Source organism: Podarcis gaigeae, assembly GCF_964106915.1.
Source record: "Podarcis gaigeae genome assembly, chromosome: 10".
Lineage (NCBI taxonomy): Eukaryota > Metazoa > Chordata > Lepidosauria > Squamata > Lacertidae > Podarcis > Podarcis gaigeae.
This window is the reverse complement of record NC_139686.1, coordinates 20,398,371-20,409,598: the sequence shown is the minus strand read 5'-3', so window position 1 is coordinate 20,409,598 and position 11,228 is coordinate 20,398,371. Positions and strand designations below refer to the sequence as shown.

At 44.1% G+C, this 11,228-nt stretch overlaps 1 protein-coding gene across 2 annotated transcripts in view; it reads left to right on the top strand.

Moving 5' to 3' along the window:
• Positions 1-1,375: 1,375 nt before the first annotated feature.
• PKP2 (plakophilin 2) overlaps positions 1,376-11,228 on the top strand; it is a 47,307-nt gene continuing 37,454 nt past the window's right edge. The window contains exon 1 of one of the 2 annotated variants that reach the window (XM_083700165.1): positions 1,376-1,962. In XM_083700165.1, coding sequence (XP_083556291.1) covers positions 1,758-1,962 — 205 coding nt within the window. In that variant the 5' untranslated portion in view covers positions 1,376-1,757. The remainder of the gene's footprint in view (positions 1,963-11,228) is intronic. The other variant, XM_083700166.1, reaches the window with a different exon arrangement.

Genomic DNA, 11,228 nt, shown 5'->3' with positions numbered 1-11,228 from the left:
TTACCTTGTTTATCTAGAAAAAGAATCACCACTTATTCTGTGCTCAAATGACAGAATCAGGTTGGGGGGTGAAGGGAACTGCTATTAAAAGCCACTGATTTTTTATTTTTTCTATGAGCCTCTTTTATACCACCCTTTGATTCAAAAATTCCCAGGGCTTTTTACTATGAACTAAGGCTGATCACCAAAGAATTGATGCTTTTGAATTATGGTGCTGGAGGAGACTCTTGAGAGTCCCATTGACTGCAAGAAGATCAAACGTATCCATTCTTAAGGAAATCAGCCCTGAGTGCTCACTGGAAGGACAGATCCTGGAGCTGAGGCTCCAATACTTTGGCCACCTCATGAGAAGAGAAGACTCCCTGGAAAAGACCCTGATGTTGGGAAAGATGGAGGGCACAAGGAGAAGGGGACGACAGAGAAAGAGATGGTTGGACAGTGTTCTCGAAGCTACAAACATGAGTTTGACCAAACTGTGGGAGGCAGTGGAAGACAGGAGTGCCTGGCGTGCTCTGGTCCATGGGGTCATGAAGAGTCGGACACAACTAAACAACAACAACAATACAAATCCCAGGGGAAAGGACTCTGACTCCTATTCACCTCACTAGAAGTCCCGCTTAAATCAATAGGACTTGCTTCTGAGTAGGCATGAGTCAATCGCAACCAGCTAGTGCTGATCACCCCTACTTGTGAGTGGAAAAGGTGGAGTAATCTACTCTTCACAAACTGTTAAAGCAGGAATGGCTAAAACCCTTTGGGCCTCAGGGCCCAAATTCACCATTAGCTCAACCATTTTGTTTCATTTTCATTTTCCACTGCATAGAAATAGAGAGAGCAAAACTTTTCGAAGAACATCTGGCACACAACCAGTGTTGGATTACAAAAAGTGGCATGCATTGGCAGCACTTAAACCCTGTGCTTTTTTCTGGGGGGACACAGGGGTACGCATACCCCTAAACATTTAGTGAATCCCTGCACTTTTGTCCATTTACTGTATTTGTTTTTCCTGATTTGAACTATAAAATGGTGATTTTCTTGAGTCAAAATGAGAGTACCCCTAAATATTTTTTAAAGAAAAAAAGCATTGCTTAAACCTATGTGAGCTGTCAAAAAAAAAACCCAAAAAAAAACGGTGTCCGTGTCCAACAATACCGTGAAGGCCGCAGGCTTCCCACCACCAGGAGCCGCGTGTAAATGAAACACCAGACGGGGCGGGGCGCGCTTTCCCGCCTGCACCTGTGTGAGGCCTGGCTCTCTGCCCAATAAACATTCAAGCCGATCGCGTCCGCCCCACCCGACGCCGGTTCTTGAATCCGGAGTCAGTCGAGTTGTGCGCCGTAAATTGGGACTTGCTCTCACGGAAGTGCCTGCGAACCGGAGTCACTTGGGTTCGCTTTATTATTCTCAGAGGGAAGTCAAGCTGCTGCTGCTGCACCGCTCACGCCGGTTTCAAATTTGGTTAGCGAAACGTTACTGAACCAGGCCGGTTAAAGGTGAAGAGCGGCGCGCCCAGCCCAGGCAGGCAGGCGAGGGAGGGAGGGCCTGCAGGTCTGTCCTTTTGGCCCCGTCGGGCGTGGCGCTCCGAGGGGCGGGCGGAGGGAGGGGCCCGGGCTGCGCGGCCTCCCGCTCTCCGCCAGGGGGTGGAGGCTTCGTCGCGGCCGCTGCAAACTGCGCTCGGCAGGTCCCTAGGCACCGACGGCCGCCCGTCCTCTTGGCCGGCTTTTCCGACCTGCCTGCTCGCCTGCCCCTCTCCGGCCATGGCAGGTCCCGGCGTCGGCGTCGATTCTCCCGGCTACATCCGCACCGTCCTGGGCCAGGAGTTCCTGGGCGGGCTGGACAGCTCCACGCTGGCTTTGCCCCCGCAGCTGTCGGGCGGCCGGGCCGAGGCGCAGAAGTCGCTGCGCATCCAGCGGCAGGTCCAGCAGACCCTGGCGAGGAAAAGCAGAGGCTCCATGGTCAACGGTGAGTGGCCCTTTCCGGCCTCCCTCCAACTTTCTTTTTTTTAAAATGAACAACCCCAAACTTTGGACGGTTTCTATAGTCTCACTCCACCCGCAGAACGCAGCGTCCTTGAACTTCCCCCTCCCGCGGGGAAGTTTGATCTTGCCAAAGTTTTCAGAAATTAAATCTCATGGGTGAGGGCGTAAGAACCGCACTTTCCCCGTTGTAAAGCTGTCCTAGAGTCGGAGCGTTGCTTCCGTCAAGCCTAGTGTTGTCGGCACTGACCGGCAGCGGCCCTCAAGGGTTTCCAGACAAGAAGCCGGGAGTCATTGAACCCGCGACTTTCTCCGTGTAAATGTTTTCTTTGAGACGTTTTTTTTTAAGTACTTGTGACTGTGGTGTGCATGCGTTTGGCCAAGGCACAGTCTGACCCCCTCCTTTGGTAATCATAGAATTTTAGCCCAATGGTTGCCATTAATTTTATTTTGATTTGATTTTAGAATGATATGATTTTAGAATGATGTGTTACTTTAATTGTTGTTAGCGGCTCTGAGCCCGGTTTCGGCTGGGAAGGGCGGGATATAAATAAAATTTTATTATTATTATGTAAACCTGTCTGGATTGCATTCTGTTGTGGATAATGGGGTGCGTGCCTTGGTGAATATTTAGGATTGCAGCTGGCCAGGTACTTTCCGGGTAATGAGGTCTTCCCACAGTTCCTTCTTTGGCACCTTTCTTCAGCTTGTTATCTCCTTTGTCTCTCCTACCCAATCTTTCTTCTTTCAAATACTTTTGGCTCTCCTCCCTCCCCCCCACACTCTTATCAGAAACTTGAGAAGGGGAGAGGGGTCTGTTTTGATTTTCCTCCAGATCTTGTACAGACGCTTTAAGATTTATAATCTGCATGGTTTTTACTGTGTAGAGGAGTCGGTAATTCAGATGTTTCTTCCATACCTGGTGGGGTGGGACTTAATGTTGTAAATATTGTAAAAACCATGAATGAATAGTTGGTGGCAGGTTTGTTTTTAAAAAAAACATACCAGATTTTCCCTGGAAAAGGTAAATCTGGATTAAATGGGGCAGAGTGTTTCAATGACAACTATATTGTGTAGAGAGGTGTTTTTCTCAGAGTAGACTCCCTGAAATGAATTAAGCTGACCAAGTTAGGTCCATTAATTTCAGTGACTCTATTCAAAGTAAAACTTGAATACTACCCAGTGATTTTTAATGCATTAAGTACAATAATATGTATTAAATTGCTTATATTTCACACAGAAAGACTTGTGTTACAACAAATTCTGTACCTGAACTCAAACATTTTGTGGCCTAGGTGTGTCATTCCAATATAATATGAAAAGGTTCCAGCCTATATCATAATGAAGTTGTTGGTAGTATTCACATTCCCTACCTTATTATGTGTAATTGCAGTTATTTCCTCCATAAACATAATGCCCCATGTTTTATAGTGCTAGTAACATAAGGAAGGTAGTTAGTTATGTGCCAGCTTTGCAACAATAAAAATGCCCAATATGGTGGATGCAGTGGGACAACAAGAGTGAAATCACAGTACGTAGAATTGTTTCTTTAAAAACAACACACAGTTGTCAATTTAAAACATTGCAAGAGTAGTGTGGTTGCTGGTGGCATGTGATTCATTCCATGCTGCTTCTTGATTTTGGGACACTGAGATCATGTAAGAAGAAACTACAGCTGCTTTTTGCTTCTCTCTGTTGCCCAACCCTCCAAGAAGAGGCAACACTGGTGTGAGAAGTAGTTGCATCATCAGCTCCTCCCATGTGACCTCCAAGTTGAATCATTGCCATAGCATCCTGCAAAGTGACCACAGGGGAATGGGACTGACACTCCAATAGTGTAAGAGCTAGTCATGTGGGACTGGGCTCTACAAATAACCTGCTTTGCACACGGTTGCTGTCTGTCCTGTTGTGGCTGTGCAAATTATTTCCGCTCAGTAAATAATCGTCTGTATCTCTGTCCAGAGTTTTATCTCTCAGTGGCGAAACTGCTGCCTTTTGTGCGTAACTCATTCAGCACGTCTTAGTGTGAAATCATGTTGCCACATTACCTCATTCATCAACCAGTGAGCTACATGTTATCTGCTCACTCACATAAAAGTTCATACATTTGGCCTTTCCATTTTAGGTCTTATCTGTTTGGGCTGTGTTTGCATGCATCCCGTCTTGGCTTTCGTACAATTTCCCCCCTGCCCTGCAGGGCTGGTGACTCAAGGCTGAATGATTCACCACCAGATAGTCAGTCTGAATTCTCAACCCAGTGTTTGACTCATGTATTTATTACCCCTTGCCCTGAAGGCACCTTTCCTAAATTGGTCTGCCTTCATCTGACTACCTGTCCACACATGGTAGGCAGTGTTAGAAACTCGGATATATAAGCCAGGTGCCAAATGACTCCTTAAACCCGGGGTTACAGTTGCCAAAACAATGCCTAGTTGCCAGTATGGGGCCAGGCAGCTCAAAAGTTGTATTTTTTAAAACAACTTTTTGATTCCTGAAATACATCCTGCTTGCACAGATAAAATATAACAGATAGAATTCTACAGGATTTGTTGCTAGTGTGTGAAACAGTCAAGATCCAAGGAACCCCCAGATGGTGGAGACGCCAGACACCATCCTGGCACCTCAGCATCTTCACTTGGTCACAAGTGGCTGATAACCACATGCATAATGCGCCTGGTGAACTTTGAGCATTGACTGTAGGCATGTCATTAGCATTCTGCATTTGGATGGTGTAGGCCAAGGGTAGAGAATGCAGTGTCCTGCAGATGTAGTTCAGCTTTTGACAATCTCAGTTAGCATGACCATTGGTCATGACTGATGGGAGTTGTAGTCCCAACAATATCTGGAGTGCACTATTCTAACACAGGTATATACTACTACAGGAAATTGACAGGATAAGATCAGGTGGCCTTTGGCTATTCTGAGCTTCTGGTACATTGTGTTCTGGATCGGTAGTGCCAATGTTGTTCTGTGGGTGAATGGGTGGTCCAGCCTCACAGCAGTCAACTAGGCCAGATGTAGGATGTCCTCAATTCTCTCCTAGCTCTGCTGAACACAGAATGAGAACAATGTGATGTATTAGTTTGAGTGTCCAGGGCTGGGGAGATCCAAGTTGAAATCCATGCTCAGCTATGAAGCTCACTGGGTGACTTGGCATCACTCCTACACTCTCTCTTTCACACACACACACACACACACACACACACACCCTTGGTCCACATCAGAGGGTGGTTTTGAGAATAAAATGTGGGGCAGAAGGAAAACTTGGGACTCTTCAGAAGAAAGGTGGCCTATCAAGTGAAATAAACGAAACAGGAAAATTGAAGGGGCAGTTCCCACATGATTTAATGATCCGCCCAATGTTACTGGAAGCTGCACATAGCTGTTAAATGAATCTGATGTGTGGTTTTGAACTCCTCCTATTCAGTGGGGAAGACTGAACCAAATGCATTTGCTTAAGATCACATGAGTGTATCCCACTGACATCTGACTTGTGTTTGGCTGGGATATGGGGGATGCCATGCCTAGACTGTGGAATTCCCTTCTGAGGACTTCCAACAGATCACACAAGTTTTCTCTCTTAGCAGGCATTTCACTTGCCAACAGAATAAAAACTCAGAAGTCAGAGAGTTTGCCTGCTGTTTCCTGATCTTTTAAAAATCCTTTAACAATTCTATTTCCTGATAGATTACTTACTTGGCACCTAACTCCTCACTCCTTTCTTGGTGCGAAGAACATAAACAAACCAGGAAACCTTGGCTTTCCATTCTGTCTGAACCTAGGATCATGGTTTGTTGCTCCATAACAAGCCACAGTTAACCTGAAGCCATGGTTTGTTGTTGCATCGCCTATCATGACTGGTTGCAAAGCAACAAACCGCAATCCCACATCCAGAGGCTTCATGGTGGGTTTATCCTGTGTTCACCAGAGGAGGAGAGAAGCAGGAACAACCGGGCAGCATCCTGCTCATTCCTGAGAAGCCATAAAAACTTTGGGTCATCCTGGGTGTGTAATTTGTAATTATAAAAAGAGAACTGAGAGAGAAAAGCTTCTGGGTGTTGAACAATGTCTCTGGTTTTACGGTAAATGCCACCCAATTGTTTACTCAGAGTGTATCAAAAGAGCTCTGTAAAATACTTCTTTATCTGAAGTCAGCCAATGAGGAGGGAAGGCAAGCTGGAACAATGCCTATGCATGCAAAGCTACCAAAATATACCTACAAAAGGGAAAGCTCCAGAAACACTTAACTTTCCTACAAAGCATTTGCACTTGACCAGCTGGGACATTGTTATGTTACTTGGAGTTGTTTTGTTGCTTTTGTCCAACTTTGTTTTTTTCCAATATGTTGGTATTTGGGGCATCTTGCATTTTTGAAATGTCAGGGATTTTGAGAGTATAAAGCATGAGATGAAAAACTGAGAGAGCTTGCGCACTCATTAACGTAAGCTAGATTTTCTACATAGAAGATTCTTCTGTGTAGGAAAGGATATGTATTGCATGTGGTGACTCTACTTGTGTGCGCTTTGTTGGGTGTATGTCAGCTGGAAAGGCGCAGAGCTGTGGCTACAGAGTTATACCCTGCCTGCATGTTTGCGTGCATGCACTTATCAGATGTGACAGTCTGCACAGCAGACCATTTTAAGAATTTCCCTACATGGAAATGGATTGTCACTCATTCAAAACAAATAAGGACTTTGCACCTGACAGTTTCCTCCGCTGCATTGCTTCCTAGGGCCAACTGTATTCTGCACCTTTGAGCTTTATTATTTTCTGCAAGGTAGAGCAAGAAGAACAAATTGGTCTTGTTTCTGCTTCGTAGTAAACTTGCTCTGTAAATAAATTATTGCAGTCATGCTTATCTTGGAATACTTGGGGTAGGGCCCAATTTTGCACTGTGGTTTCCCTTTTGCCCTCCCTCAGTTAGACCGTGCTCTGGGAACATAAAACCAACCTTTTATTCACAATTGCTGCAACGTTTGCCAAACAGTAAACATCACTGAACAAATAGGCGTGTACGCAACAGACTCACATATTTTGTGGGTATCGTTCAGTTTCTTTTCTGCAATACTGTGTATCAGCATAAGGGGAATTATTGCCCTGATTACAAATTAGCTACAACCCCAGGGAGGGAGGAGCAGGGAAATCTTTTCACTTTGAGGGCCACTTTCCTTTCTGCACCGTCTTTTGAGGGCCATAAGCCAGTGGTGGGCAGGGCCAAAGGCAACAGCTGTAAAAGTCACCTTTGTACAGGAGGCTTGCTTCTACACATACTCTGACACACCCCTCTCTATCCTCCTTCAGACAATCAACAGGCATTATCTGAGTTCAAGGATGAATTCCTACCAGGCAAAAATATTTGCGGTGCAAATTGGGACAATGAGAGGTTTGGCCTGGGGGGGGGGGAGAGTTTTGAGGGCCAGTGAGAGAGGCTTGGAGATCTGCTTTTTGTCCCTGGAATTGTGCTTTCCTACCCCTGAAATAACAGTGTTTATTTATGACCACTCTGAAGGCATCCAAAGGCTATCGACAAACCCCATTGTTTATTTACTTCAGATACTTTTATTGTGGTAGGTTCCAAAATGTGTTGCATCTTAATTCTTCAGTGTTATGAGCTACACTTTCTCCTTGTTGTGTGCAGCTTAGGGATAGGCCTGCCAACTCTCCAGCTTTGAAGAAGAGACATCTAGTGTTAAGGCTGTAAAGCCTCTCTTCCTTCTCGCATTGAAATCTAATCTCCCTGCTTAGCCTTTGTTCTCCATAATTGCTTCTGCTTTGAACAAACTTGGGAGAGTTTTCTGGCACCTTAAAACACCTAAATCATTTATTGTGGCATACACATTCATAGAGCAGAGCCCACCAACTGGTTAAGCGTACTCTAGTCAACAAAATATTATGTCTTAATATATCATAGAATCATAGTTGGAAGGGACTCCCAGGGTCATCTAGTCCAACCCCCTGCAATGCAGGAAACCTAATAATTTTGTTAGTCTTAAAGTGCACCCACAAGATTCTCTTCCACATTTGCAGACAGGCATAGAGCTATCTCTCTGAAACTGGTCCGCCAGCCTTCTAGGAAACCTTAAAGATGATGTTCCTGGCAATTAAAGAAAGTTGCCCAAGAGCTCAGCTAGCCTGATAGAATTGCCAGAGCCTGCAAGCTAACCAAAATGAACTTTGTGTAACCCAATTGCTAGAGCAGAGAAGAGCCCTTACAAGCCCAGTTTGCTAATTAAATGAGATAAAGCTGCTGAAGGAAAGCCACTAAATCTATCTCTTAGACAGACATGGTATTCATGTATTTCTGGCAAAAAACAAATTAGCAGGAGATGCCTAAATTAGATTAGTTACATACCGAATAGAATAATAAGGAATTGTGTTAATGTTTAAAACTCTGCTTTAAGGGTTCTGATGCTGTGTTTATCCGTAAAGCAGGGTAAATGTAACACATCTTGATTTTGTGTTAGTTTTTAAGGCTGAAATCTTATTTGAATGACAGAACATTTTAACATCTGGCTTTCTGTAGCTTTATATATATATTTTCTTCCTCATAATATGCATTTTACATGTTACAGAAATTTGTTTATTTTATTTAACAAGATTTATATGCTACTCATTTGTAATAAAACCTCTAGGTGTTTTACAAAAATCAAAGCAATTGTTCAGTAGCACCTTAGAGAGACCAACATCATAATAATAATAATAATAATAATAATAATAATAATAATAATAATAATAATAATAATGGGGGAGGGGTATTACTCAGAAGGGTGGTGGAAATGGGTGATTGGCTGATAGGTGTGGTAAACCTATTGACAACTGTTAACGACTGCAATTGGTCTTACAGGAAAAAGCAAGGGATGATGGCCAAAAATAGCTTTATCATGTATAATGAGATAAGAAAAGTCATACCAAGAACAAACTTAGTTGGTCTCTAAGGTGCTACTGGACAATTTTTTTAATCTATTTCTACTGCATCAGACCAACACAGCTACCTACCTGAACAAAAAACAAAGCATTCAGATTATCAATACAAAGCTGTTAAAAACAGGTATTAAAGACATTCAAAAGATAATCAACACAGGGTTTTGAAAATCTGCATGGGTTTTTGAGAACAAAAAAAAATCTGCATAGGGCTTTCATAAACAAAAATGGTTTAAGCATGCCTGACCCACAATATGCTTTTTGCATATTGCTGGCAAGATGCCCAACATCCTGTTAATTTGGGGACCAGGAGGCTGTGTGAAGGAGCTGTATATGATAAGGGTCCCTGGGGAGGAAACAGAACAGATTGCAGACACTGCATGATCCCTGCGAATGTGTTGCTGGGCTATTCAGCATCAGTTGTGAAGTGAATCTTTGCATAGCCAGTGTTGCAAATGCATTGGTTCCCTATCCCCACGCGAGTGGATGGCAACCATTCACTCATGTGAGAGAAAGTCAAAACAGGTGCTCTCTATGGCACCAGAGATATGAGCCAATTTGCCTTGTCTCCACTAGCAATTCCTGTAACCCCAAGCCTCTGAGAACCATGCCTTCTTTAATCTACACTGGAACGGGATGGCTGTTGGTAACTGGCTTCTGGATGTAAAGGACCTGCAGCAAAATGTTGCAGTGTGTTCTCCTTCCTAACAGGATCCTTTCTGTTCAGGCTTGCGGCCAGCAATTCCCTCCGAACAGGGCGTTCAGCTCCTCCCGTTGGACTCCTCTTGCCTCCTCTCCCAATGTTTGAATATCTGTAGGGAGGATTCTGATGGTATTCTGCTGAACAGGGTTAGAGTCTCCAGACTTTCCTTCTGAATGTATAAAGGTTGGGACAGGAAGGGGTGGGGCTGATTTGTGCAAAACCAGCACCTGAACACATACACACCTTTACCTGATTTGAGCTGCACAATGAAGGCTTGTCTTTCTTTTCCAACTGACTTGGCATTCCATGGTGACTGAGTGTACTCTGCACTCATTTGGTTATTGGGCTGGTTGTCTGTAAAAAGCGTTATTGTGTCTCTGCAAACATCAGCGTTCCTCTGAGCATGCTGATAATCTCCTCCTTTCTCAGTGGCCCTGTTTTAGATCCACTCCTGTTAGCACACACCACCTGAGTTCAGTATTAGATGTGAATCCCACCCTGTACAGGTGGAAGAACAGCATCCATTTTTTAATCCACATCCTTACAACTTTCCTGTGAGTTAGCTGCAGAGCCCACCCATCTATTAGACCAGGGACATCCAGCTCTCAAGAGACTGCGATCTACTCACAGAATAAAAAACTGGCAGTGATCTACCCCTTTTGGGGGTGGGGTTCAGGTCAAAGCTGTTGGCCTTTTTTTTAGAGGGGCAGGTCTTTAGGGGGGAAAGGAAAAAGTCACTCACCAAAAGATCACTCAGGAAACAATCAGCCTTTGGCAGAGCAGGCAAGCAAATACAGTGGTACCTCAGGTTACATACGCCTCAGGTTACATACGCTTTAGGTTGCAGACTCCCACTAGCCCAGAAATATTACCTCAGGTTAAGAACTTTGCTTCAGGATGAGAATAGAAATCGTGCTCCGGCGGCACAGCGGCAGCAGGAGGCCCCATTAGCTAAAGTGGTGCTTCAGGTTAAGAACAGTTTCAGGTTAAGAACGGACCTCCGGAACGAATTAAGTACTTAACCCAAAGTACCACTGTACTTTAAGCAAAAGAAAATTTAATAAATAATAATACTGGGGGTGGTATTGTCTGTTATTATGGTATGTATTTTTGTCTTTTTATATTGTAAACTACCCTGTGATCTTCGGATAAAGGGCAGTACGGAAATTTTATAAATAATAGTAATAGCCAAAAAAAAAAAAAAAAAGGAAACAATCAGCCTCACAGCAAAAAACTCCATTTTTCATTCTAGCGATCATGTGTGAATGGAGGACAGGGTGAGGGGCTGGGGCCGGGTGTTCTTTTTCCCCCCACAAATGAAAAGTGTGGGCACTTAGAGAGCCCACAATCGACTGTAACCTCCCAGGGATCAACCAGTCGATCACGGTCGACCAGTTGGAAATCCCTGTATTAAACAAATGGGTTGAGTATGAATTATATGCAGGCTGTGTTTGTGTGTGTGTGTGTGTGTGTGTGTGTGTGTGTGTGTGTGAGATTGGTTTGTTTTTGTTACATATTTTGTGTTCTTGTTTTTTATGCTGTGAACCACCTGTGATCTTCAGATGAAGGGTGGTATGCAAATTTAATAAATAAAAATAATAAGCAGTCAGAGACACATGGACACACCT